Source organism: Buteo buteo, chromosome 8, assembly GCF_964188355.1.
Source record: "Buteo buteo chromosome 8, bButBut1.hap1.1, whole genome shotgun sequence".
Taxonomy (NCBI): Eukaryota; Metazoa; Chordata; class Aves; order Accipitriformes; family Accipitridae; genus Buteo; species Buteo buteo.
The window spans coordinates 16,336,465-16,362,364 of NC_134178.1; the positions used below are offsets into that span (position 1 = coordinate 16,336,465).

General features: G+C 38.2%; 1 protein-coding gene across 6 annotated transcripts in view; it reads right to left on the minus strand.

Annotated features, from left to right (window-relative positions):
- The window catches only part of ITSN1 (intersectin 1), a 145,314-nt gene that overhangs the window by 9,311 nt on the left and 110,103 nt on the right, over positions 1 to 25,900 (minus strand). For 2 of the 6 annotated variants that reach the window (XM_075033767.1, XM_075033765.1), the window contains 12 exons: positions 24,140 to 24,257; positions 19,903 to 20,094; positions 9,751 to 9,872; positions 8,755 to 8,861; positions 7,194 to 7,377; positions 6,661 to 6,759; positions 5,648 to 5,815; positions 3,781 to 4,053; positions 3,126 to 3,247; positions 822 to 904; positions 654 to 737; positions 44 to 217 (listed from right to left, as the gene is read on the minus strand). In XM_075033767.1, coding sequence (XP_074889868.1) covers positions 44 to 217; positions 654 to 737; positions 822 to 904; positions 3,126 to 3,247; positions 3,781 to 4,053; positions 5,648 to 5,815; positions 6,661 to 6,759; positions 7,194 to 7,377; positions 8,755 to 8,861; positions 9,751 to 9,872; positions 19,903 to 20,094; positions 24,140 to 24,257 — 1,726 coding nt within the window. Of the gene's footprint in view, positions 1 to 43; positions 218 to 653; positions 738 to 821; positions 905 to 3,125; positions 3,248 to 3,780; positions 4,054 to 4,095; positions 4,901 to 5,647; positions 5,816 to 6,660; positions 6,760 to 7,193; positions 7,378 to 8,754; positions 8,862 to 9,750; positions 9,873 to 16,711; positions 19,585 to 19,902; positions 20,095 to 24,139; positions 24,258 to 25,900 lie in introns of those variants that run through there. The other 4 variants (XM_075033766.1, XM_075033768.1, XM_075033769.1 and 1 more) reach the window with 4 other exon arrangements.

Consider the following 25,900-nt stretch of genomic DNA (forward strand, 5'->3'; position numbering starts at 1 on the left):
AGATTTGAAAATACCCTTGGAAGGGTGGCAGCCCCCTACGTACCATCTGGGGAGAACTGGTCCCTCTCAAACACCGTAATGCAGAGCACGTCCTGCTCGAGATCTTTGATAAAGAACTGGCAGTTGGAGTTCCACTTTGGGTTGAGGGTGTCCTGTATCGTCTTGGTAATGTGGCACTGAGAGCCCATCGTCACCTCACAGTACGGGTTACTCTTTCCTGGGAAGATGGAAACAAACAGAAAGAGTAATTGTGGTTTTAGGTGTGTGATCTTCCTCCTAAACATCCTTTTACTCCAACAGCCAATGGATAGGGCAAAGACCGTGGCCTCACTGCCATTACAATGAACAGGGACACAGGTCTGCAAGGCGCTGAGCACCTTCCACTCTTCATTTCAGGACTTCGTAGTTTATGATCACTTATGATCTTATGATATGGCTTATGTGGTGGAAACTAAGTTTGTCTGAAACATGCTTAATGCAGGACAACTGTATGACTACTACTGAACTGCACAAAATCACTTTGCATATTTTAAGTTCATTAAAACTGCTTCATTAAACAAAACCATGTTTTGGACAGAACCTCCTTCAAAGTTAGTCTGACAGATAGGAATGTCTTCTTCATAGAGCATATTATGAAAACCCGAGGCACTTACCATGGGACCTGCAAGGTTTTAGTTCAATGCCTTCAACAATATTCACCATCAGCCTCCCAATGCCTGTTGCTCTTTGCGAGCGAACTGTGGTGAAACAGAAGAGGAGAGAGAAGAGTCGTTAACTGGATCTTTCCACAAAAGATGAGAGCCCCACATCCCATGCTTTACCTAAGTAGGCCTTTTCCCTCTTCTTCTTTTCAGTCTCTATGTAAAGTTCTGAAGCAGCCTTGATCTTCTGAACCCAGGCAGTCCTTCAGAAGGAAAGGAAAAAGAAGTTGCAAAACACCATTTCCATTTTTCCTCCCTGCAGCACAGTAGACAAAAGTAAAGCTGTTCCTCCTTCCCAGCCAAGGTTCTGGCCCCATCACAGGCTCTGCTACACTGAAGCTGTCTGTCTGGAAGAGATCTTACTGGAATTTATAGCACCTGCAGAAATTTAACCATCTCAAGCTAGCAGATCCTACCACACAAAGAAAGCTCAGGAGAATCACAAGCTAGAGGGACTTGGTGAGAAACCAAAAGTTATAGGTAACAGGTTTGCTTTCACCAAGCCTTTTGCTTTATTGTAATAAACTAACTTCTTGTAGCCCGTAGATACAAGTCAGCTATGTTACAGAGGTGGCCACTTTTCTTGACCCCTGAGGTTTCATACCAAAATCCTTCTGAGCCTCGAGACACATGAAGCATAACTCACAGAGTACACAGATGATGAATGATCATGGTTTCCTGTGGGCCCTTCTGGGAAATCATTTCCTACTTAAGAGACTCAGTGGAAAGACTGACATAGAAAAAGCATGGAAGAAGGGGTACCAAGAGACCTCAAGGGTTTAGAAGAATTGCCATGACAGAGAATGGAGCCTGAGACCTGAGTCAAGGCAAAATGAGAGAATCTAGAAGTTATGGATCCATTTCTGACCCCAAAATGAAGAGCTGCTGCTCTACAGGGCATTGCAGCTACTTGCACTGGCATTTGGGTCTGAACACTCACCTGTATTCTGCACAGAGAGCTGTTCAAGAAAACAAAACACTTAAGGACAATTCTGTCTTACAGCTCAGCCCTAAAGGGTAAACAGCAGCTTCAGAAGTATACCAAGCCTTTGATCATAAAGGTCTTTGAAGATTAAATGGGCAAATTAATCACTCATTGATGCTAATGTTTTATTTCTGTTGCTCTTAGTCAAAAGCAAGGGAATGATGAAAACCTGGAGGTATCTCACCTAAAATGCTGCATTTATTTGGTAAGGAATTCTGGCATAAAAGAAAGTCAAAGGCTGTATCCCATATAAGTAAAGGCATTTGACTAGAGCACCCAAATTCGGACAGCAGTTCCCGTGGGTTCTCTCTGTAGTGAATGGGGAGAGGCAGGCACCTCCAGAGGGCGTTCAGTATGTGCAGATCTGGCTCCTTCCACTGATGGTTCAGCGTAGTGTGCCCAAGAACCTCGCTGAAGTTCCTTTGAGCTAGGCAGGATGAATGCGGTGCAGAATTTAGATGTTTCTGACTACTGCTGTGAGTGCTCTGATGCAGAACAGATGGTTATTGCTATAGTCTGATTTGTGTAACAGATCTTAAGTTGAAAAGGCTCTCTCAATTTTCTTCACCAAGGGTCTAACCATGATGCTTGTTCATGCTGTGGCACAGCGGGACAGCCAGCATCCCAAAGGACTAATGGGATCCATAAAAGTATGATCTTTTGCAAGAAAAACTAAAAAATAATTAATAACAGTGGCAGGCAGGCAGGGAGAAAAGGTGTTTTATACATTTTTATGCATCAGAATTTTTAGGGGCCATACATTTGCAAACTGGCATAACACAATGTCTATACTATGGGGGAGGGGTTTGCTGCACTTTCATTACTCTTTGCTTTCATTTGCTGCACTTTGCTTTCCTTTTTTAACAAAAGTTATTTTTCAAGACTGTACATTTGTGTAGAGAAACCTTTTCAGTATAAATCAGTGTAATCCTGTCTCCGTTAGCTTGCCAGAGATAAAAATCACCAGATGAGGTTTTGAGGTTGACATTCCTTTGACTGTCTCAGTCTGAACTGAACCAGATTAAAACTAACTGGGTTTAGTTTGGTAGGGTTTTGCTTCAAGTTCTAATTCTGACCTGTTCCTCAATCTCATTCAAGATATAGTCATACAAATGATTGTACTGGCACAAACAAACAGATGTTAACAGAAGAAGATAGGATTGCACCTTTTGGCTTCCTTATGCTAACATAAAATGTTGTGAAATATGGCCTATATATCAGCCCTCCTAGCCGTTTCACTGTTGGTCTTACCGGAATTCAGGAAACATCATTATTTCTCCCTCCTTTTCATATATTGAGTATCACCATATTCTCAAGTGGAAGGAATTCTCCAGTTTTGTAAGATAAACTGCTTGAAGACTGTTATGCATGTGTATATCATATACATTTGCACCAGACTTTTCAAATTCAGTACTATCACGGCCTATGCAGGTACTTACCTTTCATTAATGCTTTCAGCCCGGAGTGTATAGACTCTATCAATGTGGGAGATATGGAAGATGGGCTCATCTCCAGAAGGGTCTGTGGGTAATTTTACTAGTACCTCATTTAGAAAAATGGGCTGTAAAACATTAGGCAAAGCTAGAGTTCTACCACACAATATCTGAACAGATTAATTCAACACAGAGCAATTCACAACAGATTTATCTTGTGGCTGCAGCATCTTTCCCCTTCTGCCTGCCTCCCATCTTTCTTCAGGTATGGCATTTTAAAAAGTTTCTTATTATCAAAGATATAGGTGCCTCCAGAGTCTGGGAACACTTCTTCTGAAGTAAGCAAGCAGCCTCATGAAGCATAGCAATCTCTCCTTTCCCACAAAGAGCAGCAAACACTACTCTCCCCATCACTCTCTGATACATGTGACCTCTTGCTGAAGAGGCTGTTTTAGCAAAACTTCAAAAGCATCTTTTCTTATCTCGCTAAAGCAAACAACCAGCTTTCTCACCATCAGTCCCTGGAAGCCCCAGCATATGCCAAAACTTTCAAACCTCTTCTATATAAAGGCTATTGCTTACACACCCAATATGGGAGCTGCTGCCTGCTATATGCGCTGTTAGCATATAACCATCTTAGTCACCTTAGAGTGGTACTTACAGTTTTGTACATTTTGTATTGCAGATTAGACTTGGGGCTGAAGACCTTGTCTGTGCCAGAAGAGCCAAGAGGTTTTATGATCTGAGTCAGGAGGAGGAAATCATTGAACAGAAAGCCATACAGTTCCTTGTTACTCTTGGCTTTATAGAGTTTCCCACTGTGCAGGAACTTGCGTGGTCCCAAGCAGTTTGTAACAGAATTAAATACGAGTTGCTGCGAAAAGTAGAAGAAGAACAACAACGCACTGTATAAAGTAAAACAATCGAGGTTCCCCTGAAAGAGATCAAATATAGTTTTGAGTCCTGACATTGGTTTCAATTTGTGTCACAGGGATGATGAGCAATGTCTCTACCTTGCGCATGATAAGCAGTGCAAGTCATAGAAAGGCCACACGAAAATTAACTTTAAGGCAGCCCATCAGTTGCACAGGGCATGGCCTGGACAGTCAGAGAGAAGCCAAAAGCATTTGTGCCTCCTTTTGAGTTTCTCTGCCACATGCATGCATCTCTGTGAGTGGAACCGAGCTGATGATGACTTGTCCTGGATTAGTAGTAGCTATGCAAGTGGCCTCTCCAAATGCTGAGCTTTCTTAACAAGGCCTGGATTTCTGAATTGTGTTTGAATTTCACCCATTAAAACATACCAAAGGAACTGCAGATAGCCTGTCTTCGTGTACCCACAATACCTGGAGTTAGAGGACAGCTGCTGACCACTGGCTGGAACTGGCAGAATTTAAGACTCATCTGGAGGTTGTTACCAGATGAGTAGAGGCTTGCGCTTTCCTGAAGTGTGATTTTCATGTTTATTTTCACTAGGTGATGGTACAGTTCTTGCCATCCTAGTTGGCCAGGCAGCTAGATCTGGAGTGGCTCCCTTTACAGATTAGAAACACCTCAGACTGGGGGAAGGCTGGATTGCTCCTTGCCACAAATTCAAGGCTGCTGCTACTGGTGTTACTGTGTCAGAAAGCAGCCAGTTGGTCTTTCAGGTAATATTTTTGGTGCTCTAGGGCCAGACATCATGTACAGAAGATAAAAGCAGCCATCTTCCTTCAGGTAGTAGTTGTAAGACAGCTGAATGTATCTTTGAGCCTTCTGACATTGTCATACATGTCTTTCCCCTAAAACAGATTTCATAAGATGAAATGCAATTTTTTCCAGTTTATAAACCAACCAGTGCTTATTACTTTTTTATCTTCTAGAACTGAAAAATCAATGTATACTTTGAAAATCAAGTTGTGACCTATCTGCCTCTATTATCTTCACCAATAATAGGGAGGCCATCAAAATATCCTCCATGCTTTTGCAGGACATACCAACACAATATTTTCAATATAGTTTCAGCAGAGAAACTTAGCATGTTACCTTAAAAAACAGTATGTAATGGGAGGCAGTGATTCTCTCTATAAAGTTGAGAGACACTTGATCAGTATTCTCGAGTTTTCAAAATGTACACACAGTTTTATCACAAAAAATATTTTCTGTGAATGAGTTTTAAAGCACTCCAGAATGGTCAGGTATAGCTTCAGGATGAGACACAGCAGCACAACAACCTCTGTATTATAAAGAGCTATCAAACCGGAAAGTCGTAGCTGGAAATTGCAGCATTGAACTTGATACTAGTCCAGAGCCAGGCAGCAAAAGCATCATTTATCATATAGAAGGCAATAACATGAGCAGCAAAAAGGATCACGTGCAGGAGTGAAAGGAAGCCAAAGAAAGATGAAAACAAAGGACTGAAGATTATATGACTTGATTAATTACACTGTTTGTCCCCTGATGCAGTGCCATAAGTGAGCCATGGTTTCTTCCCGACCGGCGGCGAAGTGTGCCCACATTTGCGTTACTCTAGATAGCACTTTGTTTACCTCTGACAGGCCTTCACACTGAACATGAGCCTGGATCCACTCCAGCCTATCTGAATTTTCCTTCTCCCGCACGCCTTCATTTACTTGAGAACATAATTCTTCTGCTTTCTCAAGAGCGTGCTTCAAGTGACTGTGGTCAGGGTGGTTTTCAGGAGTGTTTTCTATTATCTACAGATAAATAAAATACATTAGCCTTTTCTCTTATCTGCAGTTAAAATGCATTCATATTGTCAGCCCTATATTTCTGTTTTATTTATTTTCATGAAAGCCAGCCAGTATGTTCCAAATTTCTTTTCCTCCTTGACAAACATGAAAAACAGGAGACAAACTCACAGTCTGTTTGTGAACAGCTGAAATGAATGCCTGCCTGCACAGCCTTTGCATCAGTACACTGCTCACTCTTCGGACATAAGTATGCAAATTCCATCCATATACAGAAGTATAACCATGACTGTTTAAGGAATCTCTTAAATGCAAATATCCAATTTATAATTCTTTCATGTGAAAGTCTTGAGCCAAGTTCAATAGCATTATTCAGGATTGTAAGCGTTAGGCAACAAATGAAAGTTAGGAAGGGGCTGTAAGTTATCCAGCAATGTAAGCTGCGTAGTAAGGTGACTTGCAACAATTTGGCATTCAGGCTTACACACTGAAAGTCATTTACCAGACTATGGGGAGGAAATGACACTGTGGAAAAAGGCAAAGATGAGCATAAGATTGACCCATTACTCCTGTTATCTGAATTTTAAAGTTTTCATTCAGCATTTACTGCCTTCTGGTTCTCTGTGTGCAAGTTTCACCTCTCTTTCTAATGGAAATACCGAGTCATTCTGCTGAAGCCAAATGAGTCACCACATTTTTTCTAGTGTGATCAAATATAAAAGGGTGCCCCATGTTCCCTAGCACATCAGGTATCTAACAGTGACAAAGCTTGACACAAATAGGGAAACTACCCTGTAATTAAGCTATAAGCAAAGCAGCATCAAAAACATCATCTTTGCAAAAGAACATACATTTTTAATTATTAGTGGGTATCTTGTTACCCGTTGCATAGGCTTTAGTAGAAAACTTGATAGTGGCATTCCTTTACAGCGAGGATCCATTGCTAACCTCTGAAACATTAGAGAGGTAAAATGGTGTTAGTCAGTTTGTTTAAAACCCTGCAAAATGAGCTCCTCCAAGAAAGGAAAAGGTAAGGCAACAAATGAACACCATGCCTCAGCTAAATCTGTTCTTAGATCACAATGTCAGTGCAACAGAATTTCTTGCGTTTTTTACAACATATTTTTTTACCTGCCTTGCCTGTACAAGAGAAGGGCCTCTTCTTACTGTCCCAGCATTTTACAGCAAAACCATTATTAAACAAAGTATTTTATGGCTCTATAGTTGTTTGACAAAATGTATTCCTTCAATAAGTGCTTAAGTCTGAGGACTCTTCATTCTAGCCCAACACAGAGCACTGTTGGAGATTATGTTTTGCAAATTAGCAAAATGATGAGCTAAATTTACAGTGTACAAAATTCATGGCGCTTGCTTCTTCTCTTACTTTAACAAACTCCTTGAACTCAGGGACTTCATCTGTCTTCTGCTGGATGAGCGCTGCCCCATTGAGCTGGCAGCTACAGAACCGAATGTAAGGCTGCATGTGTGGCAGCTGAGCTGTCAGTATGTCACCAATCATTTTCACTGGCATCTTCTCTCCAGACATCTTCTTACGCACACGCAAAGCCCTAAACATGAAAAAGTCATGCGTGTTTTATAAGCAGACCACTAAAGAATGATTTCTCATTTATGAAATAAATGGTTTGATTCTTATTCATTATTGGAAAAAAGAGACCTCTGAATAAGAAATAGATCAGCCACAAGATTTATTGCCTATTGTAAGAATACAATAATCAAGATTGCACCCTCAGCCAACATTTCTCCCTCTTGTGGTAACTGAACTGTTATTTGACATTAACATAATGCAATGCCAGATCAGATACAATATAAAAAGGAATGTAATTCATTTTTCTATTCGTTTTGAGAGAGAGTAACAGATATGCCTATGAATGAGGGATAAAAACCTTACCACTACTTTAAGCTCAAAGCTACTTCTAGTTTTTAGCCTGGTTTCCTAAGGAAAGGAGGTTTATTGTCATTGAGCTGTCTGCATTTGTCCTATCACTGCCAAAACTTTTCAACTTGTGGGCCATTTTCAAATACATTTTACAAAAAAAGAACTATCTCAAAGTTATAAAATCCCAGTAAGTTCAACCAAAATCAGCAGCTCAGTAGCAAAGAAAGGAACTTTATTAATCCTCTTGCTTATGAAGATGCAGTTTTAACTCAATCCTCACTCGTTTTTTTCTGGCAATGACCACATGAGCAACCTGCGTGCATGTGCCTCCAAACCAGCCACAGCATTTACTGTGTCTTGCTGAAGCAGTAGGGATGGGTGAGAAGGATGCAAGTAGGAAGGAACTGAATCCATCAGAGGCCACAGAGAATGAAGGGAGAAATAAGGATACTTGCACTGCGTGGAGTTTCATGGTAAAGAGTTGGGGTTGCAGTAGTTGGAGACTTTGGAAGGAAAGGTGTGGGGTACACTGCACACAAATCCATAGGAAACTAGGCTTTGTTGGCACCGCTTCTCACAAAACAGGTCATTCAGGTGCTATAAGCCTATAATAACTGAAGGAATGCATCAGCTAACTGATACGGGAGGAGGTTGTTGTGCCCAGTTTTGCACTGACAGATAATACGACTGGAGCTGTGTATGGGCTGTGACAGAGGAAGTAAAAGTCTACGACAGGACTGTGGGTAGCCTTGGCAGGCAGTAATCTTTCAGGAGAGGTTGATCTCGCCTTCTGGAGCACACGTACATCAAGAGCAAAGTAAGTGCAAATACTGACTCAGCAAAGAACTGCTGGACTCCTCTCAACAACAACAGTAAGTCATAGCAAACACTGTTAATATTTTGCTTTTTCCTACAAGGAAAAATGCATAGCCCTTTTGGTTACTACTTGCATAAGTGGCAAATATTTTCATGCAGCTAAAAGGAGAAGCGGGGGGAGAGGCCCATGATTTTGTTATTGCTAAGTAGGGGGGGAAAAAACCACACTTACTTCAGTAGTTTTATATTGCACATAATCAGCTCCTTCCAATTAACAAAAATCATAGCAACTTCCTTTTCTGTTAGCAGCTCAGATTCCATTAGTGGTTTCTGGAAGATCTACAGATTCAGAAAATTAAGCAATTTAGAAAGTATGCGGTAAGTATAATCAAAGTGACTAAGACTGATGACGCTTATATCCTTAGTCTGGAAGTGAGAAAACTTTACATCAGAGTAGCACTTGACACTCAGTGGAACAGACTTCAAACATGTGCTGTGCCCTAGAGATCCATAGTGCTCCCTGATAATACGTTTGTGAGCGGTGTATGGCTTTAAAAGAGAATACTCTAAATCTGTGTTGGTGGTGTTAATTATGACCTGGATAATCTGTTTGAAATGTGGAAATTTTAGTCAGAGGTCTCCTGCAAAATATCCCAGGATTACTTTGATAATACAACTGAAAACACATTTTACTTTGGACTCTTTTACGGAAGTTCTGATTTATCTCATAGCATCTCAGGTTTTAATATCTTGACCTCTTTTTCAAAAAAGGGCTTTCCTTTTCTGTCAAAAGAATTGTCTGTCGGTTGCCTGTACTAATTCCCTTTTTTTCCACACAAGAGATGCATCTTGTAACATTTAAAGAAAATCACAGTAAGTGATAACTGAGTGCCACTGTGAATGTGGAAAATGCACTTCAAGCTTTAAGAACTTCTACACAAGAAATAAACATTCAAAATCAGGAGCAAAAAGGGTTTACTAGAATGATACTTTAAACATCACTGTTTTGGTGATGGTAACACAAGGGCTTAACATTAGTTGCACCCATACACACATGCAAATATATTTATATATCTATATAGACATAGATGTGAAAATGTAATACAGAACATCCCTAGGAAGTCAAACACAGCAGTGATATAAAATGAGTTGGCACAGTGAAATTATTGATTTACTTTAAAAAGATGAGTGATTAAAACCTGCTTCTAAAGCTGCTGAGCCCTCTTACCTCTGTGACCAACTGCAGATCATTTACATAGTTCTCTTCCGTGACAATTAGTTCGTGGATGTATCCTTGCCTTTTTCTTTCAGTAGGTGTCAACATATCCAGAAGATGCAAGTCTGCACACCCTGGAAAACACAAAAGGATCCCAGATTTTACTTACGGTCATTTGCAAATTGATTTAGATCTGTAGCAGTTCAAGTAACACCTAATGAACAGTAACCACTGCCTGTTCAGTTCACTTAATCATTATTCACAAGTAATGGCACAATGCTAACAATGCTTCATCTCTTAGTGACTCAAAACATTTTATTTAACACCTTTTTAAAAAAAAAAAAAAAAATCAAGGCCATTTCTGAGTGCTAACTTTTCTCTGATGGCAAAGCTTTAAAGACCCCCTCACCGCCACCTGCCCATTTCCAACCTCACTCTGAAGTTCGCTGTCCCCTTTAGTTGTGTCAATCAACTGGAGCCACACTGCAAAACAAATCCCCAAATGGATGGCTGTTAATAAAAAAGGGGGCAAAGACTTCATCTGGTATTACTGCCAAAGAAAATGTAGAGGTATCCTATAAGGGAACAGAATTAGGAAAGAGTGCTATAGTGACCTTAATGCTCTGATGGGCACTTTGGAATTATATATAAGCCCTCATCCTATTGATACTCTAAATTCAAGGTTTGCCTTTATCCTTCTAGTCAAAGTAGGCATCCTAAAGGTAATGCAGAGCTTATTTACTTCCTCACACTTCAATTTAAAAATTGCTTCTAAATATTTGAAGGACTTGAGCCAGAACACATGAAGGTCAGTGGAGATTGCTCCACAGAGTTCACTAACGTACAGGCCAAGCCAAAGGGGTTGATTATCGCTCTCCTTTGTCTTTAAAAGCATGGGAAAACTTTGTAACGAAGAACCCATCTTCCATCAGTTTTGTCCTTTAATTTTTGCAAAACACCTCCCTTGTATTTATCCTGTGTACATGCTAGAATTTTTGTGTAAATTCTAGAATCCAAATTTTATTTTCTATTCTGAATTAGAACAGAACATTTAATTACAATTTTTTCTGTAAGCCAGTATTTTTAAGCTGAGCTTAATTAAATTCTTCTAAGACTGGCAGGCACAATATTTTCTTCTTGTTTCACTTTTAAAACTTTTTTTATTATTTTTCTGCATAAAATAAAATGCATTTCAAAAAGAAAAGGTGATTTCAAACAGGTTGAAAACATTTTGCTTTAAAAATGCAGTATTTACAACTATTTCTACACAATCAAAATTCTTCAGTTTAATTCTTTCCCCAACTCCTCAGCAAAGTATGGGCAAATTCAGTATATTCCCCATTAAAAAAACCTCTCCTTATGGAAAAAATTCTGACTGAAGAATATTCAAGGGCACCTTCACTTCACAGGCTTTAAAATGGTCAAGGTGTTTTTTTACATTGTGCACCAGCATCAACAATGACACCAACCTACTGAGACCCGACAGGGATGTTTTTAGATCAGATGTTCGCATATGCTTTCACAAAGTGAACCACTACGTCTCCTAATCACATCACACCCCTGACAACTCTTTCAGTTCTCTGCATATAAAGTCAATAGTTAGATAGGATTTACTGCATTTTTAGCTTCCTGAATATAACTCAGGAGCTGATTCTGCACTATGCCACTAGCAAGGTCCGCATGTACCACCATTAAGTTTTCCATGGACTACCTTCAACTGCTGTTTCAACTAATCTGTGCTCCTGAAAAGGTAATGATAGATTTGACTTGGGGGGGGAGGGGATGGGGAAGTAGATACAAACAGTCAAGGTAGTTTCCTCTATGATTAAGAAGCTGCAAACAGATCAGATTGGAAGCATAAGCATATTGATAACACTCCTTTGAGATACAGTACATTGCAGTTCTTTAGAAGATGCAATTGAAATTTTGCTTGAAATAAAAAGTAGGTTTTGAGAATTATAATTTTATGCCAAAATAGTCAATGCACTAGGCACATTTCAAAAGCCAAAAGTTTCATTTCTGTTTAATAAATGGCTGCTTTTAGAGCTTTTTCTTAGTTATCATGTAAAACAGAGGTCTAACAAACAGAACTAGTTCTCCCCATGCACTATCAGCTTCATTAAAAGTGAACAAAGTGTTTAACTGTTTTTCTCTAGAGACTGGGGAAGTTTACTGTTCAAAGATGCTGATGACCTTGGTTTGAAGTGTGGTTTCTAACCACCAACCTTTCAGAGGAAGCATTTAACATTTTGAATTGTAATATACTGTAGCAGCTAGCTTGACAGCCAGCCAACCCAGATGTAAATGGGCTACTCTGAACTTCAACAAATGGTCTACTTTTGAACACTAAGTATTTGGGAAAATAGCCTGCTTCCTCCTTCTGAGCAGAACATGCAGGAGACACTTTTCTGATAGGGGATTTTCTTCATGAGGTGCACAAGTACAAAAATTTTTCTTGTCTTTGTATTAAAAACACCAAAGAACTGGGTTCCTTTCCAAGTGGAAATGTCAGGCCATAGGGCTCTAGCTAGTTTTTCACAGACACCAAAGTACTGTGCAAAGTACTTTTATGAACATCTAAATTCCACTTGCAGCTGTAATAATATCATTCATGAATTCCATTCGCTAAAAGAGACTCCTGCTAGGGGCTAGAAAGCACACTTGATATCAGACATTTCCACCAACAGATGGGAAAGCTCTGCCATGGGTAAAGTACAGGACTTTACCTCAGCGTAGAACTGGTTAATGTTTCTAACTTAAAGCACACAGATAGTCCCTCATGCATGCAGCCATTCAGCTACTTAAAATCAGGCACCAGTATTTGTCATCTCAGTTACTGAGTGTCCCATTCTTTCATATTTTCTCTCCTGCTCTGAGAAAGTAGAGTGTTGGATCCCATCTGGAAGATGCTGAATTTGAATCCTTAGCTACAATCTAGTAAACTCAGAAAAGAATGGGGAAATCACAAGAGTTAACTTGGTATGTTCACAGTACTGAAAATATGCAAATGTCTGCCCTTTAATTGAATAATCAGTACGACCCCAAGCAGAAGCATTTGCACACACTCACCAGACTGGTTACTCTTGTCTGGACTTACAGAACCAACGTACAACTGCTGTAACTAGAAATCCGTGCTTTGACCTCCTCCTATCACCATAGGACCTGTAGGATTAAGGGACTCCAGAAATGTAAAAAAAAATTTCAAATATCATTCTAAGAGGTAAAGGCGTTGCTCCTTTTCCTTACAAAGTCAGCCCTGAAAATAGGGGTTTTACAAGCTAACCACTAAGCCTGAAAGCAATGTGCAAGAGATGTTGCTTTTTCAGAAGGAAGGTTATGCTCTGGAATTCACTAATCTATGTACATAGGCACAACTTCTGATTTCTTCTAATCTGGGGAGATTTTCTAAACAACATAACTGCCAGATTTCACTGAAAACCTCATGTTGGCCCAGTATGTAATGACAAGATCACAGTAGACGGGAATCTGTTCTACTATAGGGAACCAGAAACAGTAAAAAATTATGTCACACTTTTCCTCCAAAACCTTAAGCAGGGAGGAATAGCACACCATGATAGCATTCCTTCACTCAGATGAATTATAGCATTCACTGTTCAGTCTTCTTATCAACTAGCTTCAGATGCAACCACTAATCTCCCATAACTATCTCAAGCTTTTGCTGAGGACAGCACAGAGTCTGGTAATCAAACAGATCTCTCCATCTCAAGCTTCTGTGATGCAAAATCCCATTTCACAGCTGTTTTCAACAATTTCAGCATGTTTAGAATTTCTCAACTGGACTAGTATGTCCATTTATTGTTAGAGCTGAGCATTTCCCTCTGAGACGGATGGAAATAGGATCTAGAAACAAGTCTGGCAAGTGCCACTTGCAAAATATTAAGCCTTACTTCATTTTTGCCAAGACCAGTCACCACTAACACATGTGCCTCCTCCTCCTGTTTGCACCAGTCAGCTGTTATCAGGTGGACAGATTGCCACTGCCAATCCACACAGGCCAAGCAACAAACTCAAGGATGTTTCATAACAATTTTCATTTTCTTTTTTTTTTTTTTAATTTTAGAACATGCTGGAGTGTAGTCCTCAACAACATACACTTGTGATACACTACCACCATCTTCATTTTGCAATAGCAAAATGTTTATGCAGTGTTTTAGGTTAATACCTAATTTTCTGGGGGAAAAAAAAAAAGTTTTCACCTTCAATCAAGGGAAGGAGGGGAAGACAACAGGTGAGACAGCTGGGAAGGAAACCTACTAAGTCCTTTCAGAAAAAAACAGAACATGTCTACTACTCCCTTTCCAGAATCTGCTTGGGGAGAATAAAATCCTACATGTGACAGCATGGATGCATCTAAAAATATAAATTGGCAAAGTTAACCAACTCCTGGACTTGTTTAACATCACATCAGGTAACTTTAAATCTCACCTTTGAATTATGAATCAGGACCTATCTTGAGCCCATGACCACTTACTGTACAGTAACAGCAAATCAGTCAAGAGCATCAGCCACAGATCCAAGCAGAAGGAACTGCACAGTCCAATTTTACGTGGTCTTCCGCAAAAATGAAGATGCTGTACAGGTACTTCACTTGGAACCAGAAATGTGGTAACTAAACGTAGTATTCTAAAAGTTCAAACAACATTTTATTATTTTTTCACCTTCTCGGGCAGACCTCCAGCCACCATCTTTCCTGGCTTCAGGTCTTCCCCCCAGCCACAAAAAAAATTAAAGTGAAGGAATCAAACCAGTTGATTGTAACACTCATCTGGACCCAGAATTACTCCAACATACGAAACAATTCAGCAGAGAAAACTGCATTTGGCAGAGATGAGTGTGATGGAAAAACATGAATCCACTTTCAGCCATCTAGGCCAGGGCACAGGAAACCTTTATCTGTGACACTGATTTGTGTCCAGTTCAGACTAGCACTCCGCTAGCGCTGGCACCAGTTCACAGCTGTCCACTGGTGGGTACTCAGCTGAGCCGGCAGCATCAGATCAGCACCCTGTGGGTGAAAGCTGGTACCTGGACAGACCAAATGCAGAAGTCAGGAACTGAATGGCGTATAGGCACAGAGCTTCCTTCTGGCTGCTAGGGCCAGCTGCTACCCAGGGGTCAGACTCAAAAAGGTAGGTAGGGCACGAAGAAACAAATGAGAAACTTGTGCTAGAAAATGGAGCTAAATCCTGTGACCAAGGCCACAGGGAATCCAAAACCTTCTAAAAGCTCTACGTCCACTTGCTGTAGGACAGCTATCTCGGGTATAAACATCTTTCCAGCTTTAGACACTAACACCTACCTTTTCTATGAAATGCTTAATTAAACTAGATTAAATTTGTTTTAAAATCTGACTTCTTATTCTGTGTTGCTTCACAGGATTAAAAAAAGTTACAGAAGAAGAGTTACAGGTTTGATTCAAATTAGTTTCCGGCTCTACGCAGACATTGCAATCTGAATTTTTGTGCTGAGGAGGGGCACTACAGGGCTACAGGGTTACTTCTCAGATTTTATTCTTTTTAAAGAAGATTCCAAATTAAGATGTATGGAAAGGGGAGGGGAACAAAACAGCTGTGAAACTTGCAGTAACGAGCTATAGAAATTTGTCGCCTGTATCAGAGTTATGTTTACACACACTGTTAACATTACTAGGTTATGCCAGATAGTTAAGATAACTCTCACGATTTCTCCTCACATAGACAATAACTCAGAATGACTCCTTATTCATGGTAAAGTACTCCTTTGCAAGCTATCAAACAACAAGTACAAAAGCCCATAAAGTCTACATGCGGGAAATGAAGTCTTTGTGAAAATAATTTACGTTTTTAACTGCATCCAGGACAACCTTCTGAAAACATTCTTTCAGGGTCTGGAATCAAAAGGTCACTGCAGTGTGCTCTATTTAGCTAAGCAGCAGCTTGTTACCCAGTTGTCTGTGTACATGCACTTAGCTTGTAATTCAACTGATTAAATAATATTTGAGATATGATGTCCCTGGATTTACTGAAGTTGTCTAAAAAAAAAGTTAAAAATAAGCCATTTATTGTAATCAGAAGAGGACTGCATATAAGGAGCTATTTAACAAGAAGTTAAATAGCTGGAGTCAATAATCATAAAGAACTAAAAAGAACTGCTTTAAAACCAGAGAACAAAACCAGAACACGCAGTTATTTTGCTGCCTTGCTGGAAGGTTATGGTAATAGGCCATTTTAAAATGTGTTCAGTGAGCTCACTGGGACTGAAAGAGATGCCACTGAAGTGCCAAAAGAATTGAGATTTAAATAAAACTGATTTTGAATATAAAGCAAAGTGTTCTTGATAAACCCATATTTCAGACTCCGAGATGTCTTGGACAGATTTAAAGTACTGGAATTGATATTAATTCCCCAAAAGAATATCCATGGGAATTCTTTCTCAGCAGCCGAATACAGAGGACATTCTTCTCGAGGTAAGCAGAAAAACTGTGAACAAAAAAGCCCACCACCACTTGGAGTGGTCTCTAAATCCAGTCTCCTCTACATCCCTCAAGTGACAGCTCCTGTGCAAAGGGAGAAGGTACTTGGCACACGAAAGTTAATATAAAGAATGCATTCAATTGACTAGGCAGCAGCGAGACTGCTCTTTTGCTTAATGTTAACTTAAAATACAGACTAAATCGAAAATCATGTGAATGGTTTCTTATTTTTGTCTATGCAAGTCTTGTTTCAGCCTTGACTGGGATTCATGTTGCCTTTGCAGCCACAAATTCAAGGACTGAAGAAACAAGAGTGTGGGCACATTTCCATCACAAGAGGCAAGCGTTCTTTTGGAAATAGGTTTGCTTGCTGCAGTCTGGATCTGTGGCTTTGGGAGGGGACCGTATGCCTTAGGAGGCTAAAGGTCTTTTCAGATGAACCAGGAAGGAGCAGAGAGGGTCAAAACTGGATTGAGACACAACCCTGGAAAACTACTCTTTTTGATGGAAATAATCAGTTTTCTTTATTATAGAATTGCTTTCATACTCCCTTTCTCATAAATATATATATAAACAAAAATCCAGACAGGTAAGAAAGAGCAAGTGCAATATCTTGTTCCCTGCTACTCAGGGGAAATCACTGATTATGAGGAAGATTAAACACTACCATGCCAAGCTATAGCAGTACACTTAAGAACTTTAATAACTGAGTAAATAAACATTATAGGTATTTCAACAATGTATGTCAATATAAGCCACAATGGTTTGAATATCTTTGTCTAGGACATTTTAAATGTGGGTGGGTGGGTGTCTACAGAGGGACAACTTCGGGCTGTTCTTTTCACTTCACTGGAAAACTGACCACCCCAGGAACTTTTAGGGTGCTGTGATTTTGAAAATCTTTTATGAGACATCACTTTCAGCATTTTTAAGAAGCATGTTAGAAAACATGTAGCCTGCAGATTATTATAATAGGGTTCTTTTTCTTCTCACTTGAAGTAATGGGAAAAAAAAGCAGCATCTGAACCCTCTATTTCCAAAGTATTGCCAATATTTCAATATATAGAGAAAGTATGTTTCTGGCCTGAAGTCATAAAACCCAAAATGTCCCTTAGGACAAATGCTTTTAGTCAAGTTATAAATCTTTCAACACAACAGCTCATATGCGAAAATGGAGATATCCTTTCATTAAAATAACATTTTAATGCACAAAATACTGAAATAGTGGAGTAAAATCTGGTTACATCATCCTCAGTAAGCAAAACAATGGGCACTGAAATTTACAGGTATTACATTCTGTTCAATTTCTGTCATATACCAGACAGCATATTTTTTAGCAAGTGGCTATGATGGAGAAGAAAATTATTTTTTGGTTTTTATATGGCAAAATGGTAAAGGAAAAAATTGTGCATGTTAAATACTACCCTAAAAGGAAAGAAAATCTGTGCAAGTTTGCATGTTTTAAGACTAGAGCTTCTGGCATAAAACACAGAGCCTAAGTCAACATAAACCCATGGTAAAACAACAAAGAATACTTAATTCATTTACCAGTATAGTGTCAAAAAATATCAACTGATTTGTAACATGTAGAAACCACTGAATAGAGAAAGAAAGGTGCAAAAGGTTGCAGATAATCATGATCAATCTGAGTAATTAAATTGAAATAATATTCAAAGAAACAAGACAAGTGTCATTCTGAAATTAAACAGGTGGGCTTCAGGCTGTTCTGGTGGCAAACTCATTACATGCACTAACGCCACTTGGTGAACTCTCTGTGTACACAGCAACAAGACAACAAACACATTTTAGTCTATCTTTTATATGAAGAATTTAATTATCTATACATGTAACTAATTTTAAAGGCTGTATTACAGTTGTTAAAGCTGCAGGTTTTTATATATTTATATAATTTACATTCATACTGATGAAATACTGAAGTGCAATTGAATAAGGAGCTTCACTTGTTCTTTGCACCGCATGACGGGTCAGGAGGAGGGAGATGGGGTAGGATTAGAAACACTACAACACTGCCAGCATGAAATTTAGAAATAAATGAAATACATAAACCAGAACATAACTAAATGGCAAAGTAATTAGTAGAACGGCTATATTGTGCTTGAGGCATTGGGAAGAGAGGGTTTTCTGCACTGACAGCACCAGGCATTTCATCAAGAGCTTGCAGCTGATGCTGGAAAGACAATCATGGCTTAGCTACAGCACACCTACTACATAAACTTGACTGTAAGCTCCATTTAATATTAATTTGTATAAATTCCACAGTCTAGTTTAAAAAAATGTAAACATTGGAAATTAATTGCAGGGAGATATTTCTATACATTCTTTCTTGTCAGGAAAATTACTTGTTCAAAATGTGTTGTTCCATAGTCATAAGAAAGCAAAAATGAGAAATGAAACTTCATGTAACCAAGATGAAAATAAAGAAGTTAATTCTCAAATCCCACATGAATGTAGCATTCTATTGATTTCTAATACGAAAATGCAAAAAATGAAACATCTGAGACAAACACAAACCAGGGTGTTTTCTAACTGTATGCAGCTACAAGTAATGTGCAAAATAAAATTAACATAACTGAGATAACATCATTATGCAAGGTTAATATCTCTTGCATTGGAAGGAAGTTAATTTCTTCTCTCCGCAATGTATTACACACTCAACAAGGAACACCTGATACATACAGTACAATAACTACAACAAAATACCTTATCTGTAATTGGGCACATTTAAAGTTCCTTAAACTGATTTAACTCCTTCTGTTCTTTTGTAATTAAAAAAAAAGAAAAAAGAAAAAAAAAAAGAAGACATATTGACAACACTGGACAAGTGAACAATAAAAAAGAAAGGTACATAAAGTCTCAAATTTATGGACATTTGGAACAATTTTAATAGCACATGCAGCATTCCTTGATAGTGGGTCTTTTTGCACAAACAAAATTGCAATGAAGAAATTTAATTTATACTTTTCCTTTAAAAGGCTAAAATACATATTTAAAAATAATTTTAAAACTACTGAAAGCACCTGTGCAAAGGTGGAAAAATTAGTTTGGTAACTCTGAAAGCCACAAAAGGACCCACTATCCTCTGATTTTTTTGTGTTTTTTTTGTTTTGTTTCATTTTAATTTTGCATCTATATCTGTAGGTAATTAACTCAAACATTGCGATTACATGCAACTAATGTAAAATGAGGTAAACTGCTCTGCAGTGTGTTCTTCTACTCAGAAGGCAGTAGATGATCATGCTGGAAGCCACATGATCAAGGCTGCATCTCCCATCATCCCTCTGGGCAGTGATATGGGATAGTGGGTCTCTTTGAGGACTTTCAAGCCTGAGTGGGGGATGGACAACATATGATTCCTAGAAAAAGGAGGAAAACAACACATAAGCAAAACAAAACAATGAGCAAATTCAAGCTAGGAAAATGAGTCAGGCATGTAAACAGCATGGTGCAAAAATGATAAAGGGTAACATGCTACAAAGGGGATGGGAACTAAAAATAAAACAAACATAAAATAAGGTTTGCATTACAGAAGGTCTTCAAAGAGACTTTGACAAGTGCAGCAGTGGTGAAGCTTTGAGTTCTGCAAACCACAGCAGAATCACAGCAATGCTGCATGTTTCATCTTAAAGTGCTACACAAATAATCACAGCATGGCAGCAGAGAGGCTCACTTACATTGCTGGCTTGGGTCCATGTCTGTTGTCAGCTTCACATAGTTGGATGGAAAGAGACCCACTTGTCCATTCACCTCCCCTTTCCACCAGTCTGGGTCTTCCTTGTTAAGGACGTTTATAATCTGGCCTTTATTGAATGCTAGCTCATCATCATTCTGTGCAGTGTAGTCATACATGCCAATTACTTGGCACACTGTAAGATAAAGGAAGAGGTCTATCGCACTGGTAATGTTTAAGCAAAACATAAGCTATGCATAAACCAACTACGAACACTACACGTCACAGTATAGTTCCAAGACACTATGCTGATCTGAACCAGTCCTGCCACGGTCCTGCCCCTCTCTCCTGTGCCCCTGTACTGGTGTTCAGCTGACCTCTCAACAAATTGGCTCAAGATTTAAAAACCCAAAGAGTTTCTTAAGAGCATTGCTCTCTCAGTAAGCTGACTGAGGGGTCAGGATCACACCAGGGAGGGCAGAGCACAGCAGTGCAAACTGAGAACAGTATAACTTGCCTGGAACTGTACCCAAGATACTTTTATTTGGAAGTGCTCAACAGTAGAAGAAGGTTGGAAAAATTTAAAATTTTAGCAAAAAGTCAAACACTTCAAGGATATTAGCTTTCTATTGACACTTCTCTTTTGCTTCATATATATATTTTTTTCCCCACAAAAGCAACAAATCTGTTGCACATTTATAAAAATTGCATTTTGCACCCTCACCAACCTGTTCTGAAAAGTATCCTTTCCACCAGAACTGATCAACGGACAGAAAGTCTGGGAAACATTTTAAGTTCCACTACCTGAAGCCTGAAAAAGGCACTCTTTTCTAATTTAGCACCAGACATGGTCATCACAACTCTATAATTCAAGAGAAAGCCAATGGTGATATCCCTATAGTACCACTGAGGTGTTAGGAACACAAAGATCTTGGAAAGGATGAGAAAAATAAAAAGCATCCTCGGCCATTTAGGCTGCCCTTCTGGCACCACAGGACTGCTTCCAGCAGTCTATTTTCTATTTCCTTACTGTGAAACTCATCAGCTCTGACTGGTTCTCAGAATACAGCTGCTTCTGTTCAATTATAATAGAGCAGTTTTCTTAATTCTCTAAAGCAGCAGGACTGTTTATTTAAATACATAATTTCCTCTATTTGTCTGATGTTTTCCTTATGCCAAGTCACAGGGCTTCTAGTATTTTGCCTTGAGACACAAGACTTCTATCTACTTAGCCTTGCTGTCAGGTTCTCTCCATTATATTCATCCTAAAATTTTCTTTTATTTCATTCTTGTACTCAGCCAGCAACTTATTTAAATTTGTCAAATAGCTCCTCTCTTCTTTTTTAATTTATATTTCAGAAATTATTCAACTCCTTTTAGTTAATACTTTGTGCCCGTTCACAAAGATCATAATCAAATAAACTCCACATTTAACAGGACTCTGCATATGTCTCAATATTTAGCTTTATTATCTGCAAAAGGGGGAAAAAAATTACAAAAAAATTTAAAAAAGGGGGACTTAGTCATTTGTAACAGCTAGCATATCAACTAACCAAAGTGTACATTTCCCTGGTATACTGGAGAAAAACCAGCATTTCTAAAGGAATGTATATTACGGTGTACTCCTGTTTTAGGTAGTTTTGTGCTAACATGAGTTTAAATGTGTGAACACCATTGATGTTCACATTTCACTTTAAAGACCTGTGAATCTGTTTTACAGCATTCTTGTTACAGGTTTACAGGTTATCACTAACATTAAAAATGATAGAAAATTTAAGCTAGACCACACCTTAATACAATGTGTACATTAACAGATTTGTAACTCATTCTAGAGTTAATATCTTTCAAGAATTTTTCATTCAGATCATTCTCTTCCACTTCAAAGAATTTTATGAAATTTGGTGCTGTCCAGTAGTATCATCAGAATATTTGAACAGTCCCACGCGATCCCGAGAATCACCTTAAACTTGGGAAGGTAATTTAAGAGAATTCTTGAAGAGACAGGACTCCTCAATTGAACCTGAAGCAGCGAGCCCATCTTGATCTTCTTTACACTTGGTCCCAAAGCTTAGAATACACCTTAGTCCTATGTAGGAAGCTCTTACAGTAGTCCCAGCAAGAAAGTTCTTCACTTATTTTAAACTCCAAAAGCCATTACTAACTACAGACACAAGCTATAGCCTACCTTCTCTGAGCTCCAGTGCTTTTCAGCCATTTGTTTCCTTTTTAGAAAGATTGTCTATTGATTAATACTAGTCCTACTGCAACAGCAGAGGGGATCCAGGTTCTCATACAACACTCATGATCAGTACAATCTATAATGTTGTCTTTCTTTAAACAAGCAGAATGGTTGAAACATGTTTCCCACTATTCCTATATTGTGAACTTCCTTATGCCTGACTAGCTTCAAGTAGCAGTAACAGTTCTTTTCATTTCTCAACACCAGGAAGAACATGTTCATGACACAAGTTTAGAAGGGAACACACACAAAGTAGTCAGAAATTAGGAAAACCTCAAAATAGAAAGCAAAAGTGTCCATGCAACAGAATTTAAAAAAAAAAAAAAAAAAAGGTTGTTCAAGTCATGCAGTTTGCATTACAGTATGGCAGATGAAGAGCATATCCATCAAAACAAAATGACAAAAGAAACAGAGGTTTTGATGATACTAGTTTCTGATGGATCCCCTACCTTCAAAACCCAGACAGTAATGGCACACTCTCAGACCCTTCATAATGCACCACCTTGGGAATTATTGAATCCTTTTAGATGGTTTTCTTCAGGCTTTCCATGTCTTTTGCTATAGTAAGCCTCCCCACTAACATACTTCTGCTATGAAGATGTTTCTCAAGCATTAACCTCTTAACCTCTTACATTAACCACACAGTTAGTGAGGTCATCTGTCATAATGGAAAGACAAGATTCTTCTTCTCATCCTCCAAAATGAAAGGTCTATAACAAAGTTGAATTTGATAAAAATGAATGCCATTAAGACTATGATGTTCTTTAGGCAATGAAAAAAGTACTAAAAAATTTTATTAGTGTGTTTGAAAAGTCCCAGACTGTCAAACCTGATATAATTAAAAAAACCCACAAAACCCACAAATCCCCACCATATAGCCTTGTAAAATTTTGTGTCCTAATGCTGAGTTACCATTTTAACTGCAGGACCCAAACTTGTGAGTCTTTATAGAAGTCTGATTTTCTGCATCTTTATGACTACCATCAAAGGAACCAATTGTAACCATTTATAACATTTGCCTTCTCTGATATGGTACTTTTATTTATACCAATAACACATGAAACTAATACCTCAGTATTTTATTCTAGTTCCATAAACTGCATGATAATCCTTCATATATATTTAAAGGAAAAAATTATGCTCACAACCATTTTTCATTTAGAAACATTTATTTCATTTTAATGATAGACAGTCAAAAATTGGTCTGGGGAAGCAGTGAGTTTTTGCCCCCTGCCACCCTCAACTAAATCCAAACAGATGATTGACAACCATGTCAAGTCTTTTGGGTGGCTTATGGAAGAAAATACATGCGTTCTACATGTTTTTGACTGACAAGAATCCTCTTTACTTAGTACTACACCAACTCACAAGCCCCAAATGGTTCAAAACTGAAACAGTCACAAGGAACGAACTTTTTATTCTTAGTCTTCTGCCTGCTTTTATACTTTGCAGTAGGGTGACAGCAGGACTGTTTGATACTGCCTATAGTGGAGCTGTAACAAAAAGCTTCAAAAATACAATGGTCTATCGCTCTTGCATCCTTTTATAAACCTTAAAATAAGTAGCAATACAGGACAAAAAATACATCTTCATCTGAGTAGATTTCTCACACTTCACCTTAGGAAAAAATAAAAGGTTCTGAATGAGAGGTGCCTCAACTGCTAAGCCCATGGATCATTCTGAACCTTTAAAAATTCCTTTACTACAAGTAGTGCAAAGAAATAAGACTGATAATTTGAATACTTTAAGATATAATGTCACAGACGGCTATTTAGCACTCAACAGTTCATACCTGAGGGGCTACCACCATAAACATACAGACCAATTGTATGTATTTCTCATTTAAAAGAAGAAAAGGAAAAAAAAAAGAAGAGTTTAACTAAAGTGACTGGTATAACAGATACTAAATATCTTACTGAATTTCCATAATTATTTTTAGAGGTCCTATTGTAAGTGACACACATTACAAAAGCAATTTTATTAATGCAATCGCATTGCTTACCTGAAGGTAATGCTGTTGATTTAGGTAGCTCTGTTGGTGTAGTTTTACTGGTACCAGGGCTCAGAAGTTTTACATAATTGGCAGGGAACCATCCTATCTGCCGTTTTTTTCCTCGTGCCTAGTAAAAAAACAATTCTTTTAAGAGGATTAAACACATCAATAGATCCTTAGACAAGGTAATTTTGCCAATATTTTAACTACTTGCAATCACACTGACTATTTTAGGGTAAAAAAAAATTCATTTTATAAGGAAAAAGTTGACTATTTTTGTGGCAATAGTTTAATATTATGATACTCTATTCCATTAAGTAAGCTTTCATAATATATAAACAGTAGTTTATAATATCTAAACAGTACTTATTTACTACTAATTTGAGTGATTTTTCACTTAACAGTGTTCCTACTTTGTGTGCTTTATAATTAATACTACAAACCTGATTCTTCTGAAAGATTCCTCCTGATTCTGTTTAAACCATAACTCTAGAATATTAGGCTAGCTATTGCATTAATGAGTGGCAGCATTTAAATGCTTTTTCATTATGCAAAGAATTGCATTTAAATAGATACTTAGATTGTGATAGTTTAAGAGATTAAGAATCCAAATGACCTCTTTTCTTTTAAAGGAGTATCTAAACTTTTTAATAGTATCTCCTCCCCAAACACAACAGAGTATAAACATGTCACATTAACCAAGTGCTAGAAGAACAGCAAAAGATTACAGCAAGAAAAAATGGGTAAACTTTGGATTCAAATACGAAATCCCAAAGCCAGATTCCAATCAAACAAAAATTAAGCTTTGGCAACTACAAATACATATGGATAGACACTCTCCAAATGATTCTGATTAACAGATGTTAATGTTTTGGAAAGTACACTAGATGTTCTCATACCTATCTAGTCAGAAAACATCAGTACGAAAATGTGGTGCACACATGTATTAGTGTGTGTGTGGTCCATGTGTGTGCGCTGAGAAAGCAGCATGTTACCTTACACCTGGCCTACAGCAGTGCTCTACCGTTTGTAACACAGCTGCAATGAGTCACTGTCAGAGACAGGATACTGGGACAGACAAACTGCAGGTCCAACCCAGTGTGACAAAGCTTGTGTTACCAAAGCAGGATAGGAATTTGACAGAAACTGCATCCTGTTATTTTGCCAACTGTGTTGTTCATCGTGAATAAAATCAGAAGATAAATCCTTACTCAAAGAAAGGTTATTTTAAAACTTTGAATCAAATCTCAGCTTCTAAATCTATTAAGTCTATGTTAAGAATTACTTTACTTATTCTCTTTTTGTGTTGTTAGAACAAAGTTGGAATTTTGGGCATGTAGAATTTTGCCTTTAAAAAAAAAAAGTTAATTTTAGTGAAAAAAAGTCATCTAACACATATACTGTTCTTTAACTACTTCTTTCCCTCTCTTTTGCTTTACTGAAAAAGAAAGCATTTGATCTAAAGTGTATCTAGATCATTCATTTTAAGATATTCTGGAAAACTGCATTAAACCTAGCAAAGTAATGCTTAACACATTTGCCTTATTTTACCTTCACTCTGACCCCTAAGACAAGTATGATCAAAACTTCCTTGAGGGTGAAACTGAACTGTACATACAATTCTAAAAAATCTGCCACTTTGAAGTTAAATGCATAAAGATAAGTTAATATGAGTGCCCTTCTCCAAACCTTGTCATAATTTCACTATTTGGGGGGGGGGGGGGGGGGGGGGGGGGAGTTGCTGTTTTTATTTTTAATCAATTCCTCAAT